The sequence below is a fragment of the Oncorhynchus kisutch genome, linkage group LG10 (assembly GCF_002021735.2).
Source record: "Oncorhynchus kisutch isolate 150728-3 linkage group LG10, Okis_V2, whole genome shotgun sequence".
Lineage (NCBI taxonomy): Eukaryota > Metazoa > Chordata > Actinopteri > Salmoniformes > Salmonidae > Oncorhynchus > Oncorhynchus kisutch.
Window position 1 is genome coordinate 44268886 of NC_034183.2, and position 23030 is coordinate 44291915.

The following is a 23030-nucleotide window of genomic DNA, read 5'->3' on the forward strand; positions in this document are numbered from 1 at the left end:
CTTGTCAACTCCTGATAACTAGTTTCAGTCAGGTACATTTCTATGGCAACAAATCCTTCAAAACTAACTTGCTCCAGGGCAGGCAAACTCCATTTCTTCTGAATGAAGTGTCTGAGCAGCGAGTTGAGGACCAGTGAAATCAAATTCCCTCCCACGCGCAAAGATTGCATCATCATCATCATCATCATCATCCCCTTCATTTGCGAAAGACTGATTAAATATTTTATTAATCCATTTTGGTTGTTAAAAATAGTAACATGTTAAAATACCCATCAAATTATTTTGTATTTACAGAATGCATTTGAAACTATACACAGTAAAAGTTTAGTATGATAAATAAAATTGATACAATTATTTTAGCAATAGGAGTGGGAAGGAAAAAGGTGCTTATGCATTGATAAGCACACCAAAGACATCATTAACAATACAATTAAGCCGGCACTTATAAAAGCCTTTTTCACACAATTGGGATTGAGGCTGTAGCTTGCCGAATTTGCAAGAATACATTTTGGCACAAATGAAAATGTGGCACGGACTGAAACATGAATTGATGTTTCAGTGTCTCAATGAAGAGTTCAGCATTCGACTAGCCCGCAGTTAGAAGCCTGCTAGAGTTAGTGGCAGGCGGACAAGCAATATCCACCGTCCTAATACAGAAAACGCCAGACCTGGAATGTGAAGCTAACACAAGCTGGTTAGCTTTAGAAAACCCTGAGTAGATCTAGCTTGTGTCATAGGATACCCCTATGTTCGGTGTGGCTGGGCCTCTGGGTCGTTGCATCCTCCTGATGCAACAACTGAGTAATCTCTCAAACATGAATTAAAACCAATGTAGAGAAAATTAATGCCTGAGTCATACAAGCTACATCATGGTGTTTGTATGAATGTATTCAGGAGTCAACTTAGAAAGGAAACTGTGCCACCGTTTAGGATGAGACGCATACATTGGGAACTTCCATTAACATGAAATTTTGAGGACAGTTTTCACATCTAGAGAATCCCAATTTAACCCCCCTGGGTATCTAAGTATAACCCTGTATTACATCAATAAATTGCAATACAATATTTTAGGTTCTACCACAGCAGCTTAAATCAAGAACAATATCAAATAAAACACAGAAAGTCTCTCTCAACGAAGATTAAACAGATTTAACCCTAGTACAGAGAATGCTGTGAACATGATCTCTAATGGTACCTAGTGTTCTGGAATGAAATGGATGACAGTATAGATGGATTCCTTCAGCATGTTCGACAGCAGCGTTTCCCCAACTACACCCAGTCTGTGGACCAGCTCCCTCAGATGGGTAACTGACACCAACTGAGTCAGCTCAAGTGCTTGGTGGTCCTCCAATGAGAACCATAGCTTGCCAGCCCCTCATACAAAAAAAAAAGGCATTACTTCTTCCTCAGTACACTATGTCAAGATATGCGGTTCAAAAACAATAAGATGTACAGTATTTGACAGAAGTAGAAAGAGCAGTGTTTATGAAGCCATTTTCAGTGGAGTAGCATGGCCAATTGTAACTAAATATCTCCCACTTAACTCCTGAAAGATCAATGTAATGGCGCAATGTAAATGTAATTTCTGATTGAGCCGACACGTGTAATATTTACCGAATGCAGAAACATTGAAATGTCTCCCTATAGTTCGGATCTTCCACATTGAATCTAAGCTTAACTGTCTCAACTGCTGTTTGATGCGAAGGAGTTTCACAAGAACTAAGAGATGAATTCAATCCCTAGCGGGAAAGATCCACGTTATAGCTCGATTTACATTTCAAGACAATGTTCCCGCGTTCGCAGAGACTGCATTCACGTAAATGCTGCATGTCAGCGCAATTGGAAATTACCTTTAATTTGTAAAACTGTGGATCGTCCGTGATACAGATGGAATCTAGCCCAAGAGAGCGGTAGTAACAAAACAGTACATTCAATTAAAAGCTAGCCTTTGATGAGTCTTCTTGTTCTTTACCGCACTAGTCAGGCAGAGATTACATGATATAAAACAAGAACCTTCAAATTTCACCCAATGTCCCATATAATCTGCCATTTACATTTCAAGAACTGAAGTTAGGAAACGCTATCAGCACATATAGGTCCGTCACTGGCATCTGAAACCTTATAGCAGCAGCTTTAGCTCCAGACCCAGGTCAGTCAGTCAACAATGGAAACTTTGTGGACCTCAACTCCCAAAGGAATTCAAAGTCTCAGGTCCCTCCCTCCCGTTAAAGATTATTTTTTAAAAACGGGGCATTTAAAAATAAATACAATTATTGCAGAATATGCACCGCTGGCCCTCCTCTGAAGGAGAGAAAATACTGTCACCAGTCAAATGTCGTGTCTCTACGGCATTTCCTTCAGTTTCTCCTTGGCTCTAGTAGTTAAAAAAAAAAAAAAAGTGTTAAATGGCCCTTGTGCAATAACAGTTGTTAACCCACGGTTCACTGGAGAGGCAGGTGTACTTTCTCAGCTGTGGTCAGTCAGTCACTCAGTTTACAGTCACAGAGCTCTTTGTAAATCCTCTTGCGGACTTTGGGCATGTCATCCTGTGTGAACTGCAGCGGTTCTTTTAAAGCCAGGCACTTGCAGTACTGTGAGAAGCAGAGAAAAAAATATTTAAAAAAAAATCAATAAAGGCTCACCATAGCAGTGTGCGTGTGGGGAATTTGCAGTATGGGGGAAATTCCTCACTCACCTCCAATACAAAGACTCCACAGTCACTGTCGTTCTTCTGTTGAGGAATACCCTGAGGGTGAGAACCAGAGACAGTAGTCAAAAGAGCCAATTGGAAAATGTGAGAGAACAGTCACATGGTGCCATCTGAAACAATACCTTGTTTATAATCATCTTCCAGCCATTCTGATAGGTAGCTTGTTTCTTCTCCTTCGCCTCGGCCAGGATGTATCTCATGATGTTCTGTCGGGCCGATAACAAGAGGAAAACAAAGGTTGAGTTACACACGGACTCCTTCGAGGTTCCCAAAATGTGGATTAGGTAGACCAGGGATGAGCAACTGATGGGGGCCACAAAAAAAGGGAACTCATGAGGCCGCAGTGGCTGATGGGTCTGTACCCACAGCAATACAGCCCCCCACCACGACCTTCTGAGCAAAACATTTTAGCAGCCAAGAGAAAAATAAATATGTTTAGTTAATTTCCTACAATTTTACACATTTTGCCATGGGGCAGAGAGAAAATGTGTAGTTTTACAGCAAATATTATGCAATTCTACACAAAATGTATGCCATTTTTTATGAACTCAGCAAAAAAAAGTCCTCACTCTCAACTGCATTTATTTTCAGCCAACTTAACGTGTAAATATTTGTATGAACAAAAGATTCAACAGACAAACTGAACAAGTTCCACAGACATGTGACTAACAAAATCAAACATAAGTCAGTATCTAGTGTGGCCACCAGCTGATTAAGTACTGCAGTGCATCTCCTCATGGACTGCACCAGATTTGTCAGTTCTTGCCGTGAGACGTTACCCCACTCTTCCACTGAGGTACCTGCAAGTTCCTGGACATTTCTGGGGGAGAATTCCCTAGCAATCTGATCCAACAGGTCCCAGGCGTGCTCAATGGGATTGAGATCCGGGCTCGTCGCTGGCCATGGCAACACTGACTGTCTTGCAGGGAATCATGCACAGAACGAGCAGTATGGCTGGTGGCATTGCCATGCTGGAGGGTCATGTCAGGATGAGCCTGCAGGAAGGGTACCACATGAGGGAGGAGGATGTCTTCCCTGTAACGCACAGCGTTGAGATTGTCTGCAATGACAACAAGCTCAGTCCGATGATGCTGTGACACACGATGATGATGGACCCTCCACCTCCAAATAAACACAAATCCGACCATCAACCCTGGTGAGACAGAACTGCGACTCCTCAGTGAAGAGCACTTTTAGCCAGTCCTGTCTGGTCCAGCGACAGTGGGTTAGTGCCCATAGGCAATGTTGTTGCCAGTGACGTCTGATGAGGACCTGCCTTACAACAGGCCTACAAGCCCTCAGTCCAGCCACTCTCAGGCTATTGCGGACAGTCTGAGCACTGGAGGGAGGGATTGTGCGTTCCTGGTGTAACTCGGGCAGTGGTTGTTGTCATCCTGTACCCGTCCCGCAGATGTGATGTTTGGATGTCTGCCACTGCGAGGACAATCAGCTGTCCATCCTGTCTTAGGCGTCTCACGGTATGGACATTGCAATTTATTGCCCTGGCCACATCTGCACTCCTCATGCCTCCTTGCAGCATGCCTAAGGCACAATCACGCAGATGAGCAGGGACCTTGGGCATCTTTCTTTTGGCGTCAGTAGAAAGGCCTCTTTAGTGTCCTAAGTTTCCATAACTGTGACCTTAATTGCCTACTGTCTGTAAGTGGTTAGTGTCTTAACGACCGTTCCACAGGTCATTACTTGTTTGTTTCATTGAACAAGCATGAGAAACAGTGTTTAAACCCTTTACAAAGAAGATCTGTGAAGTAAATTGGATTTTTACAAATTCTTTGAAAGACAGGGTCCTGAAAAAGGGACAATTTTTTTGCTGAGTTTGTGTTAACTGATGATCAATTGTAATTCAACCATGCTTACCACAAGTTTATATCACTGGCCACTAGACTAACTTACCAATCCCCCCAAACAAATTGGCTGTCATGGGCTAATTGATTGACATTTATGCACAACCAAATGTCTAAATTGTACTCAACAGTATGTCTAACTGAGCCCCCCCCCCCCCCCCCAAAAATGCAATCAGCGGTCCTATGTTAATATTTTCCATGCTTATCAAATCAATGTTCCTCATGTCCAGGATGAAATTCAGAGAAGCAAGAGTTTCATTGAGCAGCAGAGGACTGTAAAGTGTGTGTGATCGTACCTCTATGGTGTATTTGAAGACAATGCCCTGTGAGTCATAGTAGTGGATGTGGTGGTTGGCCATGTCTACTGTGATCAGGGACCAGTGGATCTCCAGGTGGATAGGAATCAGCAGCAGACTCTTGGAAAACAGATCCACCTGCCAAACAGAGAGAGACCCGAGTGGTATACTACGAAGCAAGCAAGATCTACGCAGGTTTTCTAAAAGCTAGCCAGTTTCAGTCAGCGTCACATTCTAGTTCAGGCTTTGTCCATACTGGATGGATACCATGGATATTGCTCCTCTGCCTGCTGCCAATTCTAGCAGGCTTGTAACTGTGCGTGCATGTCGCGTGTGGCTAGTCAAACTCTTCATTGCAACAATGCTGAAACAAATTAAATGGGTAGTCAGTGCCACATTTTCATTTGTGATGAAAACAAAATTAAAGAAAAGTTATTGCTAATTCAGCATACTCATGTGAAATAGGCTTTTAGAAGTGCCATCTTCATTTTATTTGTCGCCATTTCAGTCTTTGGTGTGCTTATCTGATTCAGAGGGGTTGGGTTAAATGCAGAAGACATTTCAGTTGTACTGCTGACAACGCACAAGCACCTATCGATAAAATAAGTGTACAGTAGCGACCCTGGTTTATAGATTTTTTTTTTACCCCCTTTTCCCCACAATTTTGTGGTATCCAATTGTTAGTAATTACCATCTTGTCTCATCGCTACAACTCCCGTACGGGAGAGACGAAGGTCGAAAGCCATGCGTCCTCCGAAACACAACCCAATTAAGCCGCAACCCAGAAGCCAGCTACACCAATGTGTCGGAGGAAACACCGAGACCTTGGTTAGCGTGCACTGCGCCCGGCCTGCCACAGGAGTCGCTAGTCCGATGAGACAAGGATATCCCTACCGGCCAAACCCTCCCTAACCCGGATGACGCTAGGCCAATTGTGCGTAGCCCCACGGACCTCCCGGTCGCGGCAGAGCCTGGGCCCGAACCCAGAGTCTCTGGTGGCACAGCTAGCGCTGCGATGCAGTGTCCAAGACCACTGTGCCACCAGGGAGCCCCTACGACCCTGGTTTATAAACTTTAGGGCTCAGATCAAAACACAATCACTTGTCTAACTTTATTCAGAGCTTTAATGCTTTTTGAAGTCAGTTCAGCTTCAGATTGATGTTTTTAATCACGGTTTTCAGTTTCGATAATTATTTAAAAATGAAATGCATTATGAAATAATTACATAAAAATAAATGAGCTTTTTAATGGAAATTCCAAAGCCAAAAATAGTAAACATTCAATTGCCCAAACATTGAAAATATTCTATAGTCTCCGTTAGGTATCAATAAAAACATGGGAAATTACTTAAGCAATAATACGAGAGGCCATGCATTTTGACATTTTTTTATCATGGCTTTTGACAGCCATTCCAGAAAGCACTTCAATACAAACCAACTGGGCAGTGATGTAGCTAGGGTTCTTCATTTCACTCCTTTTCTTTGTCCTCAATAGCAGCGCTAACATTACCGATTTCTGCATGTCTAACGTTAATGCTAGGCTCAGGTTGCTGGTCCACTTGCTCTTCTTGTTGGCACCATTCATTAAACTTTAGTGGATAAAACAAATCAAAAAGTAACTTTAAAAGTCATCCATGACGAGTTACAGGTGTTAAGACTAGTGGTTGTAAAAGTAGTAGTGCGTTGCTAGGTAAAAACAAACAATGCCACTTTATATGAACGTGGCCATGTGTGTTGTCTCTATCATGGACAGGAGAGGCTCTAACAATGGGAATTCCAAACCACCCGTTGTATAATATGAAATACAATATTTCAGTTGTGTATATCCGTTTTTATTTGAGTAAATGATTTCTCATTCCGTAAAGTCATCATCTCTGCCCAGGCAGTAGCAGCCAGCCAATCCAACGTTCTGTGCTCCCCATACTGTACTGACTTTAGTCATTCTATTCAGCTAGTCTAGCCTGCCCAAGTATGCTGCAGAGCAGTCTTCTTCGAATGCATACACTCCTCACACAGTCTGTATCTAACCTAACGCAGCAAGTGCAAAAAAAAAAGTGCATCTCTCCAGAGAGGAAGCGAAAAGTTTTACTCGCGGCAAAATCTGTCCAAAATAAGCCCAATGCGTTTCTATGGGCTTATTTTGGACCTAAGCTGGTCGCCTGCCTTCCCACCTTGGGGGCAATGGCTCCCATTGTTAGGGTGGAGACATGAGCATTGCTTCATTGCATAGACGGGTTGGTTGTTTAGCAACAAAACTGGAGCGTGTGCAACTATGGGGCAAAACAGACTGGGTTGGCTTAGATGGTTGACAACATGTAAACTAGATTTAGTCGCCAATTTGATTGAAAGCAAACATTTGCACACTTGTCTCAAATAATCCGTAACAGATGTTGGTTAGCAAGCGAGCAAAGTGTCAAAATAGAAAACAAGACATGGTATCAAGAACAAGATAAAACTGAAACGAGCCAACTATGATTCCTCACATGGCAGCTTCTTGTCATTGTTGCTAGACATCTGGCCATCCAGAATCACAACACAGAAGCATGTGCACCGTTTGTGACATTGTCAGTTAATTACTCTACAGTATACCGATTTCTGTCAGAGCTAGAAACAGGCACCACGGATTATGGTCATTGTACAGTTGTGGCCAAATTCTTGAGAATGACACAAATATTAATTTTCAAAGTTTGCTGCCTCAGTTTGTATGATGGCAATTTGCATATACTCCAGAATGTTATGAAGAGTGATCAGATAATTGCAATTAACTGCAAAGTTCCTCTTTGCCATGCAAATGAACGGAAACCCCCAAAAACATTTCCACTGCATTTCAGTCCTGCCACAAAAGGACCAGCTGACATCATGTCAGTGATTCTCTCGTTAACACAGGTGCGAGTGTTGACGAGGCTGGAGATCACTCTGTCATGCTGATTGAGTTCGAATAACATACTGGAAGCTTCAAAAGGATGGTGGTGCTTGGAATCATTGTTCTTCCTCTGTCAACCATGGTTACCTATAAGGAAACATGTGCAGTCATCATTGTTTTGCACAAAAAGGCAAGGATATTGCAGGCAAGGATATTGCTGGCAAGGATATTGCTGGCAAGGATATTGCTGCCAGTAAGCTTGCACCTGAATCAACCATTTATCGGATCATCAAGAACTTCAAGGAGAGTGGTTCAATTGTTGTGAAGGCGGCTTCAGGGCGTCCAAGAAAGTCCAGCAAGCGCCAGGACTGTCTCCTAAAGTTGATTCAGCTGCAGGATCAGGGCACCACCAGTACAGAGCTTGCTCAGGAATGGCAGCAGGCAGGTGTGAGTGCATCTGCACGCACAGTGAGGCAAAGACTTTTGGAGGATGGCCTGGTGTCAAGAAGTGCAGCAAAGAAGCCACTTCTCTCTAGGAAAAACATCAGGGACAGACTGATATTCTGCAAAGGGTACAGGGAGTGCTGAGGACTGGTGTAAAGTTATTTTCTCTGATGAATCCCCTTTTTGGGGCATCCGGAAAAAAGCCTGTCCGGAGAAGACAAGGTGAGCGCTACCATCAGTCCTGTGTCATGCCAACAGTAAAGCATCCTGAGACCATTCATGTGTGAGGTTGCTTCTCAGCCAAGGGAGTGGGCTCACTCACAATTTTGCCCAAGAACACAGCCCTGAATAAAGAATGGTACCAACACATCCCCCGAGAGCAACTTAACCCAACTATCCAGGAACAGTTTGGTGACGAACAATGCCTTTTCCAGCATGATGGAGCATGTTGCCATAAGGCAAAAGTAATAACTAAGTGGCTCGGGGAACAAAACATCGATATTTTGGGTCCATGGCCAGGAAACTCCCCAGACCTTAATCCCATTGAGAACTTGTGGTCAATCCTCAAGAGGCGGGTGGACAAACAAAAACCCACAAATTCTGACAAACTCCAAGCATTGATTATGCAAGAATGGGCTGCAATCAGTGGTCCAGAAGTTAATTGACAGCATGCCAGGGCCGGATTGCAGAGGTCTTGAAAAGAAGGGTCAACACTGCAAATATTGACTCTGCATCAACTTCATGTGATTGTCAATAAAAGCCTTTGACACTTATGAAATGCTTGTAATTATACTTCAATATTCCATAGTAACATCTGACAAAAATATCTAAATACACTGAAGCAGCAACCTTTGTGGAAATTAATATGTCACTCAACTTTTGGCCACGACAGTACACTGAACAAAAATGAACACAACATGCAAAGTGTTTGTCCCATCATGAGCTGAAATAAAAGATACCAGAAATGCTCCAAACGCACAAAAAGCTTATTTCTCTCCAATTATGCACAAATTTGTTTACATACATGTTAGAGAACATTTCTCCTTTGTCAAGATAATCCATCCACATGACAGGTGTGGCATATAAATAACCCGATTAAAACAGCATGATCATTACACAGGTGCACTTTGTGCTGGCCAAAAGGCCACTAACATGTGGAGGTGTCACAATGCCACATATGTCATAAGTTTTGTAGGGAGCATTGTGAACGGAGTGCCCCATGGTGGCGTTGGGGTTATGGTATGGGCAGGCATAAGCTACAAACACAATTGCATTTTATCAATGGCTATTTGAATGCACAAAAATACTGTGACAAGATCCTGAGGCACATTTTTTTTAATTTTTTTTTAAGGCATCCGTGACCAACAGATGCATATCTGTATTCCCAGTCACGTGAAATCCATAGATGAGTTTTTCAATTGACAGATTTTCTGTAACGCAGTAAAATATTTATATTTTTGTTAATTGCCACCTTTCTGCAATGATCTAGGTTGAATATTTGCTTAATAAAACTAAAACTTACTTCAGCCCAGAGTCCATCAGTTCTTGACTTCTCTCGTTAATAATTTAATTTCTAGAGAAATTGAGTATTGGGCTCACAACTAGAAACTAAATGATCTGACATCAGTCAATTAGTTGTTTAATAACCACAAAAATAAAACATAATTTTGGTTAATCACTCAGCACTACAGAGCTTATGATCTGATCTACCATCAGCTTACCTTTTTGGTCCATCTCTTAACCCCTTCATAGCCTTTGGCCACCAGCTGCCTGTGAAAGAAGCTGTTAAAGAAATGAACCTGCAGGAGAAAAACAGAAGAAAATTCAGTAACCTTGGAAATGCAACATAAGACGGCCATCTTAACAACTCCAATTTACCAATAACCCTTTGTTGAACATTCTGATCAAGGATCCAAAATGAATGCAGTTAGGAATGTACTCCCACCTTGTGCTCTGTAGCCTCCATGATCAATTCGCCATACATGTTTATCACCTAGACACACAAGACAAAGAAATAGGAAAACGTTTACTTAATCCTCTTCATTCTTGGTGGAACATAGGGCCTCTGCACTAAAGTTTTTGAATTTCAGGTTAGATAAAACAGTGAATCAGGTTTATAAGCAGCAAGCACCATTTTCTATGGGCCATAGCTACCTGGTCGTTGACCCAGTTTTGATCGTCCAGTGTGGACAGGTCCTCCAGGGTCAGAGTGTGCTTGTTGTAGTCCACTTTAAAGCAGTTCATAGGGATGGAGGCTAGACCCGCTTTGTACTTCAAAACTTCTAAATGGATGTTTAGCTTCCTGGTACAGAGAGATGAGACAGGTCAAACCAAGGGTCAAATGGAATTCCAAGTAGACAAAAGATGCAACAGATGCAATCAGCATAACAATGGAAATCAGTGGTGAAAGTTAAACTGGTTTGTGGGGTGTCTCATGATTCATACTTGTCAATGAAGTCCGTGTTACACTTGTTCTTCAGGTGCTCCAAGACATCAGTCTCACTGAGGGGGATGAAACTCCCGTACGTCACATAGAAGAGCTCCAGAAACTCTGTGGGAGAGACAGACACCTTAACTAAAAAGGTCATATCCATATGAAATCATAGTTACAATAAAAGTCTAGTACCATGGATGAGGTCTCTGATTCCTTCATGGATGCCCTCTTCTGGTTTGGGTTGTTGTGGTGATGGCTGAGACTGCTGTGCTAGGTCTGTGGCACTTCCCTGCTCAAGTCTTTGAGCCCACACACCTATCTTGCAGTAATCTCGGTGGTCCCACAGAGCAAATGTGTGTAGGGTGCTGCACAGAATAATGCCTGGGGAAACACAGGCTATGGCTGATGGTTCCACCTCCATAGGGGCGCTACAGTCTGTTGGTTCCTCTTTGGGGACAGCTGATGTACCGTTGGAAAGGAAGACAGCTGGGTCACCAGCCTGGGGCGGGGGCTGCTTTATGACCTCCATCTTAGGGTCTATAACCGGCTGTTTGACTGAACCAGGGGCCTTTTCCCCCTCACACACAGCCCCTTCACAGGCTCTCTCCTGCTCTATTATTGAATCAGCAAAATGCTCAACCACTGATGTCGTTACCGGTTGAACCACAGACTTATTCACCAGTTTAACCATAGTGTACGTTAACTTCTGACCCATAGAGTTCAATAAGGTTTGACCAACAGAGTTGGTTACAGGTGAGGGCAAAGGGCTTGTTACCTGCTCCACAGCAGAGTCTTTCTCCAGCTCCTCTCGGATGGCTGTTACCTGCTCCTCTGTCATCAGGGTCTTCTTATAAGATGGGCGACCACCCTTTCTCTTAGGGATCTCCCCCAGTGCCTGGCCCTTGCCCTTCCCCGGCTGGGCCCTGCGTTGTCGGGACTTGCCACCCGGATTCTTCCCATGTGGGGCCTTCCCATCATGGAGCTTAGAGTTGGGCCCACAGCAGTCACATGCCTTCGGTGTCCTCTTCCTCTCAGAAGAGCGGCCATTGGTGCCCACTTGTGCTGGCGGCGTGTGGGGGGCTGAGCCGTTATGAACCATGGCTCTGTCCTCAGCCCCTACCCCATCTCGCCACGGCTGCCTCTGGCCCTCAGTGCTGGTCCCAGCCCTTCAGGGGTCCTGTACCATGGAGCTCCCCAGTGGATGGACTCTCTAGATGAGTCACACCAGTCTCTCAGATGGTGGAGAATGTAGGTTCTCAGGGACTAGGCCTTGCTGCTCCTCCTATGCAGGACTCCGGAATGGCGGGTTTGTGAACATACACCGTACCAACAAGCGTTCAGTTCCGTGGGTCGTCTTCTCACAACCTGCTCCAACAACTCTTCTTAGGAGCCAAGGAAGAAGCTGCATTCAAGTAAAGAGCCGTGTTAGGCTAAATGTGTAAAATTAACAATTAGTGTGTGAAATGAACATACTACTCTGTGCAATTTGATGACAACAGTACTGTGTAGATAGCTAGGCATATTAGAAGAAAGCGGTATGACCTGTGTTGCTCCATCACAGATATCTAATAATTTCCTAGCACAAGAATGTACTCTTAAGGAGTGTAGGAGAGCCTACAGTTACTTCTTAAGGTCCAAGGATATAGGTTATTTTCAGAGGTAGACTGGCTCTGGCAGCCAAAAACTCCATCTAAACATGAATCGATTCTCAATTGAAAAACAGTTGGAAGCATAAAGCCCTTTACTTTCATATCACGTCAAAATTATTTCACAAATGGAAAATACACTTTCTGTACACGGTTTTAACCGGCTTCTTCTTCTTAACCGGCCTTCTTCCGCTACACAAGTGTTGAGCATACTACGTAGCTAGTTAGCACAGGTGCCGCCTCAGTCTTCCGTAAACACCCGCTGTAACGTGGAGATATGGCCGTGTGGGAACAGTAACACTAAAAAGGTGTAGCAATTTAAAAAGATGCACTATGCAGAAATCACTCCACCATTTCTTGGTTGCTAAAAATCTAATAGATTGTGTAATTTTAGTTTGTGACCAAACAAGCAAGTTTAGTGTTCAAATATTCTCTACCATGTGAAATCTTTTCCATAACCAAAAATATTGTCTTTTCAGCTGGTTTTCAAAACCTAAAGTAAGATGCAAAAAAATAAACTTAAATGGGAAGCATAGAACAGATCTACCGCTTCTTAGGACTTGCTTTCAATGACAGATCTACACACACACAGTTCAATTTGGTCGGGTCACCCAAAAGTCACATATTACAGCTTTAACATTATGTTCTGAAAATTATTTATTGCTAATATGAAAAGGAACCAGTGTTTCTAAAACCGTACCCGCAAGTGATGCGTGTTCACGTTCAGAATGAGCATCGGGGAAATTCTAAACAAAAGTTCCCCAGGAAAAAAGATTCTTCAATAGGCACTAGTTACATGCTGACCACACCGGACGCATTGCGTGAGCTGCAAAATAAATGTACACATACATGTTATTCAATCGTTTCAAGCGAGCATCTATATCCAGCAACTGAAATATAACTTGGGCTGTATTTTGGTCTATTTTAGACACTTGACGCGCTGCAAGCCGTGCCTCACTATCTCATCATTGGTTTTTAGGAGAATATACCCATGTGGATAATTGAAAGGTGAGAGGTTCAGACTCCAGTCAGTTGCAGTAATGCACCTTAAAGTTGGTTGCCAACCAGTAGTGGAGGCTGGTGGGAAGAGCTATAGGAGGACAGGCTCATTGGAACGGCTGGAATGGAATATCTTTAACTAGACAAGTCAGTTAAGAACATATTCTTATTTACAATGACAACCTACCAAAAAGGCCTCCACATCACGACAAGAGACAACATAAAGAGAGACCTAAGACAACATAGCATGGTAGCAGCACAACACATGGTACAAACAGCACAAGTGGCAAGCTGCAGAGAAGTGAAAAGATGAGTGACCCAGGGATGTCTGTGCTTTGGGGACATTTAACAGAATGTGACTGGCAGAACAGGTGTTGGATGAGGATGAGGGCTGCAGTAGATATGAGGCCTAAGACGGTTTTATAAATAATCAACCAGTGGCTCTTGCGACAGGTGTACAGAGATGACCAGAAGAGTATAGGAGTGCAGTGATGTGTCCTAGAAGGAGCATTGGTGCAAAATATGATGGCCGAATGGTAAAGAACATCTAGCCGCTACAGAGCACCCTTACCTGCCGATCTATAAATTACGTCCCTGTAATCTAGCATGGGTAAGATGGTCATCTGAATCAGAGTTAGTTTGGCAGGTGGGGTGAAAGAGGAATGATTACGATAGAAGAAACCAAGTCTAGATTTAACTTTAGCCTGCAGCTTTGGCATGTGCTGAGAGAAGGACAGTGTACCGGCTAGCCATACTCTCAAGTACTTGTATGAGGTGACACAAGAGGTAGTAATCACACCTGTGGGGAGAGGGGCATTCTTCTTAACAAACCACATGACCTTTGTTTTGGAGGTGTTGAGAACAAGGTTAAGGGGAGAGAAATCTTGTTGGACACTAAGAAATGTTGTAGAGCGTTTAACACAAAATCCTGGGAGGGGCCAGCTTAGTATAAGACTATCATCTGCAAATAAATGGATGAGAGAGCTTCCTACTGCCGGAGCTATGTTGTTGATGTAAATTGAGAAGAGCGTGGGGCCTAGGATCAACCCTTGGAGTACACCCTTGGTGACAGGCAGTGGCTGAGACAGCAGATGTTCTCTCTTTATACACTGCACTCAGAGGTAGTTAGAAAAACAGAGCAAAGACCCCTCAGAGATACCAATACTCCTTAGCCGGCCCACAAGAATGGAATGGTCTACCGTATCAAAAGCTTTGGCCAAGTCAATAAAAATAGCAGCACGACATTGCTTAGAATCAAGGGAAATGGTGACATCATTGAGGCCCTTGAAAGGTTGAAAGGGACATCCATAACCTGAGCCGAACCAGAGAGAATAATATAGACATCAAGAAAGCCAGTCGATTATTGACAGGTTTTTCCAACACTTTTGATAAACAGGGAAAAATAGAAATAGGCCTATAACAGTTAGTATCCATTTTCCAATAACTTTTTGGAGTTAGACCCACAGCGTGAACCGCTCCTTAAAGTAACTTTGGCCTTCCGGATAGCCTAAGTGCACTTATTTCTCATTTACCTGAACAAGAGCCAATCAGCTTGGGTATGCGTGTGCAGAGCCTTTTGCCAAATGCAATTGAGGTGGAGTAACTCTGCAAGATAACGGTCGAACCAAGGGCTTAAACTGTTTTAAATGCTAATTTCTCTTTATGGGCCATGTTTGTTAACAATATCACTAAAATTATCAAAAAATAAAAGGACTAAGCATCTTCAGAAGGGATCGAGCTAATTCTATACCAATTTTTAAAAAGGCCAGGTCATGAAGGTTTGCTCATTAACATTTTTTAGCAAGTGTCTATGACAAATCAGGACACGTCGTTTCACTGAGCAGCCATTAGGAACACAGGCTGTAAAACAGTGATCACTAACGTCATTACAGAAAACACCAGACTGATACCTATTGGGATTATTTGTGAGGATAACATCAAGGAGAGTAGCCTTTTCTGAGTGTTTGGAGTCATACCTTGTGGGATTGGTAATAATCTGAGAAAGGTTTAGGGAGAGACATGGTGGAAACTGAGCACTGAAGATGATTCTTGGTAAAGATTGCCACTCCAACTTTGGAAGATCTGTCTTGCCAAAAAAGGTTATAACCAGAAAGGGTTAACATCAGTATTCAAAACACTTTCTTAAACACGTCTCAGTAATGATCAACACCTGGATTGGAGCTGTGAACCCAAACTTTCAATTGATCGATTTTAGGTAATAAACTTCTAGTGTTAATGTGCAGAATACCCAGGCTTTTACAAGACTAGAAATCAGTGAAACAGATATCAGAGCACAAGAATTGGGGCTATCAACATTAGATAGGGTGTACATGCACATTTCCAGATATCATCAACAGTAATAAAATCAAGGCACAGTAGAGGACAGGGAGAGCTCTGCAGTGTTGATTTATTACATTTGAATGTGCATCAGATGGCAACAAGATCATTTTACACAGCAATTTCATCCGGTAACATGAATACAAAGCCGGCGAGAGGTGGTTAGAATAGGATGGGAGGCCAAGAGTCCGTGTAACCAATAGAGAGTCAGAGTCCCAAGTCCCAAACAGTCTGTCCCACAGTTGGGTAAACAAGAAAGTTCAGTGAACAAAGCATGCAGGAATCATGAGACAAATAGCAAAAATGCACACGACTTGGGACTAGCCATTATAAGGTCAGAGTCACTTTCCCCAACTACGCCTGTGAGCTGGAGGCGTAGTTGGGGAAAGGTGTCACACCCACTTGGAAGAAGCTTTTTTCTGGAGGCAGATCTATTGTAGAAAATGCCAGTAGATGGTCTCTGAACAGCAGGAGGGGGCTTCAAGGCCTCTGGATTTGGGTGGGGTAGCCTGCCATTTGTTGGGCTCAAAGGCTTTGACACCTCACACGTCAGTGCTAATTGAAGTTTCATATGGTCTGTCTCAGTTCCAGGATGGATAGTAGCATTAATCCTTCCAGGTCCTTTAGTCCAAAATTAGGTTGTAGGTTTGGATTTTTGATCTGGAGTGAAGGTTATGCTGTGGAGGGTAGCATCCTGTATATGTCTCGAATTTCCTGTCTGCAGGGGCAAAAAAAAAATACAAAACCGAAGCATGGAGGACGAGAAAAATTTAAATTGACTCCATGTTTCTCATTCTTGATCCATGACACACATGCGGTAGTTAACAATCTATGGTTTTGTTTTATGAAAGGAGAGACGGAATCAGGGAGAGAGATGGAGGTTGGAAGGTAGGGTGAGGATGCAGGGCGAGTCAGGCAGCTACATTGTTCTCAGCTCCAGCAGTGAAATACATGGAACAGAATCAAAAATGTTGTTTCCATGTGTGTGATATCGTTCCATTAATTCCATTCCAACGAGCCTGTCCTGTAGCCCCCCCACAAGACTGAACTAGGAGAGATTACTAGAAACTATATAGGTTACCCCTTTATCTGTGGACTCCTTGTCAGAGTAGAGAGAACACAATTTTATGTGACTAAAAATTGGTCGATATTCTACAAAGATCCATCAAAAAAAGAGACCTTGTACATTTCAAGTAAAATAACAAACCAATGTTTATATCCCAGGATAAGTTGCTAGCCACAGCAAGCTGGCTAGATAAATGTTTCAAGCTGTCCCCAAATGAATATAGTTGGTTCAGAGTTCGTTTTGATATTTCAACCTATTTCATCATGTCTGGTGGGATAGACAAACTCAACCTGCACACGCACGGAGCCATTTTGGTCGTCATGTTAGGTCTGAGATAATCTTTTCTTTGCTTCCACCACAACTAGGATACTGATGTGACATTTATATTTATGATTCTGACATTTACTGTCTATCATTATGTAAATAAAGACAATATCCAAATGTAAATTATTAATATTATTGGCATACTATTTATAGGGCTAATGCGTTTCTAAAATAACATGTATTACAGCTAATAATGGTTATGTCTAACAAATAAAACATCTCCCTGACAAGTTCAGTTGCTGTTGGACTAGTTACCAACCATGTGAAATTAGCCACAATAAGGATTAGCCACAACTGAAATTTGCTGGTGGCTTTCAAATATAAAGCCCCACCATTTAAAAGTGATGTAAACAGCTACAAATAGTGGAATCATGCCATATTTGGACAAAGTAATGCTAAACAAGGTTGGAGAGTTGAATATAAATTCAACAAAAGACAAAAGTTAATTTGACAAAAATATATAAAAATATATATATATTGAAATCGCACTGTGGGTGTACTACACTTCAGACTTGGATTGGGGGCATACTTATATGCACTGTCCAGCCTTACCTTGGGTCCGGGACATGGGGTATATAGAGAGCAATAATAATGGAGTCTTTTTGTAGGCACTAATTCCGTCATGGTTCGTTGGACAAAGCTTTCCATGGACAATATCGTTTTGATCTAAGAGATCATCAATCAGCTAACGTCACTTTGAATTGTTAAGCATTTATGTAATAAAAAAGTACATAAAGCACATATGGCTTAATAATTCACGATTATGTTAACTGACTTCTCAGAACAAAAACGTATACGTTCTCCTAAACCTGTGTTAACTTAAACCTCAGACCTTATTTTCGGCGTTCATCCCAAAACCGTATTATTTCCCCATTTGAATGACAACCAGAAGTACCTAATTTCCGGTTTTTAGGACGACAAACTGGCAAACTATTTTGTAGACGGTCTTATCCAGAGCGACTACATGAGCAACTGGGGTTAAGTGACTTGCTTAAGGAAAGATTAGGCACATAGTCGGCTTGGGAATTCGAACTAGCGACCTTTCGGTTACCCAACGTTCTTAACCGCTAGGCTACCTGCCGCCCAGTTACCTAGCTAATATGTGACGGGAAAGAGGGGGGATATCTAGTCAGCTGTACAACTGGATGCATTCAACTGAAATGTGTATTTCGTATTTAACCGAGAGGTGCCATAATCTACATCCACGTATTCGGCGCTCAGCCATGTATACAATATAACTTGGAACCACTTTTGCGTGTTGCAATAGCTGGTTGGATAAGGCAAGGCTATTTCTCTGTTTGCTGTCATGTGTGCGAATGTTATATCAAAACACAGAAGAGCCACGATAACGTAGGAGGGGTGAACAAGCTTGCTAGCATAGCAAGCTGACTAGCTACCAACACAAATGGTTATTCCTGTTATTTCCATGTCTGGAAAAAAAGCGATCGGTCTGCACAGAAACTAGTTTTTTCCAGTAACGATAACTCGCCAATAGAAACACATAAAAGCACATACATTACCACATTTCTGCAATAGTGAAACAAGTTGCACCGCTACTACAATGATATCAAACAAATCACTTGTCAAACAATCGGTCTCATTAGTTTGATGTCGCTTACTGATTGCGTCACATTTAAGCGCAAACACTATACCATAGAGAAATATAGAGGGCTGGAGTGGCCAAAAGGTCGTCTTAGCGTGGGAAGCACAATTGAGAGCGTCCACCATTCTAATGTAGTCAACTGGGTGGACTTCCAACTTCATTGGCTGATCCCTCCTGGTGACCCGGTTGGAGTCATGTACAACTGGGTCATCAGGAGGGATCAACCAATCGTGAAAAAGAAATATGACCTCTTAAAGATGGAGATAGCCTCAATGGCGCTGCCTCTACACTGTCACAGTTGTTATAGTGGCACAGATAGAAAGTTGTTGCCTGGCTACCCAAACTCCTTGCTCTGGCCAAACGCTATACACTACGCCCACAGACATTATTTTCTTCTCCACAATGAGTATGGATCTGAGTACTTCCCAACAATTTCTAGAATAGAAATCCATTCAATCAATATGAGTCTGGCATCAATATGAGTCTGAAACATTTACTCTAGTGTCAAAAGTGACTACAAAGTGTAAATAGAATCATTTTTGTCTGTCTCGTTTAAAACAGTTTGGAACTTCAGTGCTTCACAACAAGTGAAGGTTTGGTTTGCATTACAATTTAATTCTACAGATGAAGAACCATATATGTGACAATTTTTCCATTTGAAGATAATCAGTTATTTGTATATTATTAATTGTGTGTACCACATTAGGTGTTTTATGGTTGACAAATAATTCACCATACCCATATCTTCCAACAACTATTGATATTTTTTTTGTTATTTCAAAAAATACTTTTTTATTGCCGTTTTCATTTTTAGAATGTGGAAGAACAGTATATCTCCAGTGATGATTTCAGTTTGTGGAAGAAGAGTATATGTGACATTTTGCATGACTGTTGTAAGATGTCCTTTTTTAACACCTGATATGATGTTTTAAGTACTTTCAAGTACAGATGCCCTTCATGTAAATAACTAGAACGCAATATGTAGTTAATTAATTTGTATGGAGGTTCATTTAAAGGTGGTCTATCAACTTTAGCACTGATGACTTTTCTTAAAAGTTGAGTCATGAAATATTAGTCTCATTTAAAATTAAGCCCTCAATGTGAAAATACCATAGAATAACTACAAAAATAGAATACAATTAAATTCATTCAATCAAAACCAGCACAACTTGTACATATCAAATATGGATCAATGTGATGTGCCAATATGCATGTCCATTATGCAGGTCCCTAAGGTCAATATTACAAAACATTCAGAAAACCATTCTCTTTGCGTTTAACACTATGATCAGCAATTCAGTTTTGAATTGCGTTAAACCCATGCTAAAGGCAAGAAATGTCCTTCTGTACTGAGGTGACAGCGATAAACAAGTATTAACTGCTTAGAGTTAATGCTAAATGTGGTGACAGAGAGACGTACTGTATATTGTAATGAATAAAAAAAAAGGGAATCAAGATCAAATGAATACTCACATACTGTATGTGATGACTTATTTGTTTTTAATTAATTCAGATAAAAAAAAGTTCAAATGATCACACACAAAATAATTCTCAACAGAACACATTGTACATAACATTTTCTACACTAGGAACATCTTAAAATTAAATTAATTCATTATATTGTGCTGGTTCAAATCATACACAAATTGATTCACATAGAAAACACCTACTATACATTTAATTTCCTAATAGGGGTGACATGTCTTCTGAAATGTATTCAGATTCAACATACTATACAGGTTCAGGGGATCATAAACTCACAGCAAAAAGCAGTTAATTATGTAGACTGGTTTAACAACAAATTATTCACTCTGCAGTGATTTATAAAAAGAGCGTGCAGCAGCTGGCAAGTAGTTGAGCATGGTCATCAGATCTTGGTACTTGTTTTTTTTTATGGGCAGAGGACTCTCATATGTTCTAGGGTAGTGGCTTGCAAAATAGGGAGGTTGAGGTGTAGCTCCTTGTTGTGGTTTGGAGATCAGCCACGATTTCCATCCCTCAAATAGACTGTGGCTCTGTCTGGCGTACAGATTCCAAGGATCCTCAACTGAAATTAGAACAGAAACATTTTAAGTTCCTGACATCAATAAACAACTTTCACAGTCAAACATTAGGATATTTTATTGTTGGAACAACATGTTGCATGTTGATGGGATGTTAGTAAACTATTCTCTGTGCAATACCTGTGACTTTTTAACCACTTCACTGAGGTGATCTGTAGTCCAGCTGGTCGCTTGAGGACAGGATCTGGGAGGTGCCTGAAGTCTTCACATTGCATCCTCATCACCTTGAATGGTTTTGCTGGTTGTGCTTCAAGTATCATCTTTGAAACATCATCAGGTGTATGAAGGACTGACAACTTGTGCCTCTTCTCGATGGTGGCAAAAGATCAATCACAATGAAGAAAAGAATGACCAGAGACCATGAACTTCTGCTCAACTTGGGTAAAGTAACCCATAGAGACGAGCATCGACATCAGATTGAGCATCAGACAGTTGTTATTCTGCCCACAGCATCTGTCACTGAATATGATCAACTTGCGCACCTCTGGTTTGGTGAGTGGCGTGAATTTTGCCTTCACCCACTTCAATATGCAGGGCCCTCGGTGTGCAATCCCTGCAGGATCCCTGCAGGATACAGTGTAACGTTACCTATAACTAGCTAGCTACTGTAGCCATGTCGAATCATCCGGTGGATGGAGAAAAAGTAGCTAGCTATGTTTCTTCTCTAATCTAGCAATAACATTTGTAACGATAATGTACAAGTTAGTAGCCAACAAACCTTAGTTAATAAGTTCTCTATAGTTACAAATTAGACAACCCAGAACATACATGTTAGTTACTGTACTCTATAGCTAGCTAGCTTGATTGTTTGATATACGGTTCTTCCACATACCTATTTTGGACAGCTTTTCCCAGTTTTTTCTTAACCCTTACGATTTGTATAGGGTTTTCCAGCATCCCGTAAGATCTTCCTTCGCCTGTCTTTCCATTCTATTAGTTTTGTTTTACGTTTCTTTCCCACATTTCGGCGATTTTCATCAGCAACAGAAAAGTTGTTTGCTTGTCCGTCCATTCTGAGTGGTGCACATAAACGGTTATTCCACGAGAGCCTATCTTTAAATTTAAAATGATTGTTAAATAGCGCGTGGAAAGCTTGTGAAACCGGTTCACTATAGAAAAAGGGTGTCCAATAATGATTTTTCATGTATATCAATTTTTTTATGTCACATATATGGTTCTTCATCTGTAGGATTCAATTATGTAAACAAATCTAATTTTGCCTAGCTCCACGTGAAAATTGACCAACCTCCTACTTCGCTTCCCTTCATAGAGGGGACTCGATTAATCTGGCATTCGTTTTGGAACCCCTCCTGCCTCCGGGGCGTAAACCAGGTGCCCTGTTCATAGTCGGCAGGGTAGCCTAGTGGTTAGAACGTTGGACTAGTAACCGGAAGGTTGCAAGTTCAAACCCCCGAGCTGACAAGGTACAAATCTGTCGTTCTGCCCCTGAACAGGCAGTTAACCCACTGTTCCTAGGCCGTCATTGTAAATAAGAATTTGTTCTTAACTGGCTTGCCTATTTAAATAAAAATCAAATAAATTGTCAATGGCGAAATCGGTTAAAAAAAAGTGACCTAATTAGAACTTGGAGTAATGAGCAGGATTCTGTGTTTCCTATGGAACACCGTTTGGGTCCTAAAGCACGTGGTCAAAACGCAATATTTAAGCAGGTGCAAGCGCTAAATTAAAATCTTCACTCGCTAAATTAACGCCTACACGCATCAAAAAAGCGCATGCAAATGTGCTAAATAAATGGCTGCAAGCGGTGCTGCACACGTCAAATTAACGCCTAATAGCTGCCTAATAAACACCTACACACGCTAACTTAACGTGTTCTTTAATATGCTAATTTTACCTGCCAATTTCCCTAGCTCCTCCTTCATTAAATCAGTTTGATGTAACAACACCACAATTGAAGATGGGGAGAAGGAACTTCCATATCTGCTGCAAACAGACCCTAAATAGCTGCACTTGGCTTCTTCTCTCCGATAATCCTGGACCACGTTAACAAGGTTGATTCTTTTTAAATACTATTATTACTTAATCATAAAGTCGATCTGCTAGCTAACACAGAGGATGGATCTGTGTATGGCTATGCAGTTATGTTGGAGACTGCAGAGACTGAGACAGCAGTGCAAGTAACTTAGGCCTATGTGTCACTAATATTGTAAGTCTGATTAGACCAAGGGAGTATTTTATATTTAGCTAGTATATGTAGAATATATATACACTGCTCAAAAAAATTAAGGGAACACTTAAACAACACAATGTAACTCCAAGTCAATCACACTTCTGTGAAATCAAACTGTCCACTTCGGAAGCAACACTGATTGACAATACATTTCACATGCTGTTGTGCAAATGGAATAGACAACAGGTGGAAA

At 41.7% G+C, this 23030-nt stretch overlaps 1 protein-coding gene and 1 long non-coding RNA gene across 8 annotated transcripts; both read right to left on the minus strand.

Annotated features, from left to right (window-relative positions):
* Window positions 1–208: 208 nt before the first annotated feature.
* LOC109898179 (sentrin-specific protease 5) lies at window positions 209–18689 on the minus strand. 6 transcript variants are annotated; one of them, XM_020493031.2, is made up of 11 exons: window positions 18501–18679; window positions 12955–13080; window positions 10801–12010; window positions 10620–10725; window positions 10329–10476; window positions 10120–10167; window positions 9896–9973; window positions 4869–5006; window positions 2833–2916; window positions 2696–2746; window positions 209–2591 (listed from the first exon to the last, which is right to left on the minus strand). In XM_020493031.2, exons 3-11 carry the CDS (start codon window positions 11705–11707, stop codon window positions 2481–2483), a joined length of 1671 nt encoding a protein of 556 aa, XP_020348620.1. In that variant the 5' UTR covers window positions 11708–12010; window positions 12955–13080; window positions 18501–18679; the 3' UTR covers window positions 209–2480. The 6 variants fall into 6 exon arrangements, with proteins under 6 accessions (XP_020348620.1, XP_020348619.1, XP_020348617.1 ...); XM_020493030.2 differs by having other exon boundaries at window positions 18496–18679; XM_020493028.2 differs by lacking the exon at window positions 12955–13080.
* Window positions 18690–20064: 1375 nt separating this feature from the next.
* On the minus strand, window positions 20065–22021 carry LOC109897542 (uncharacterized). 2 transcript variants are annotated; one of them, XR_002256220.2, is made up of 3 exons: window positions 21479–22021; window positions 20767–21199; window positions 20065–20630 (listed from the first exon to the last, which is right to left on the minus strand). It is a non-coding gene; the product is annotated as an uncharacterized LOC109897542 (long non-coding RNA). The 2 variants fall into 2 exon arrangements; XR_002256219.2 differs by having other exon boundaries at window positions 20767–21210.
* Window positions 22022–23030: the final 1009 nt, after the last annotated feature.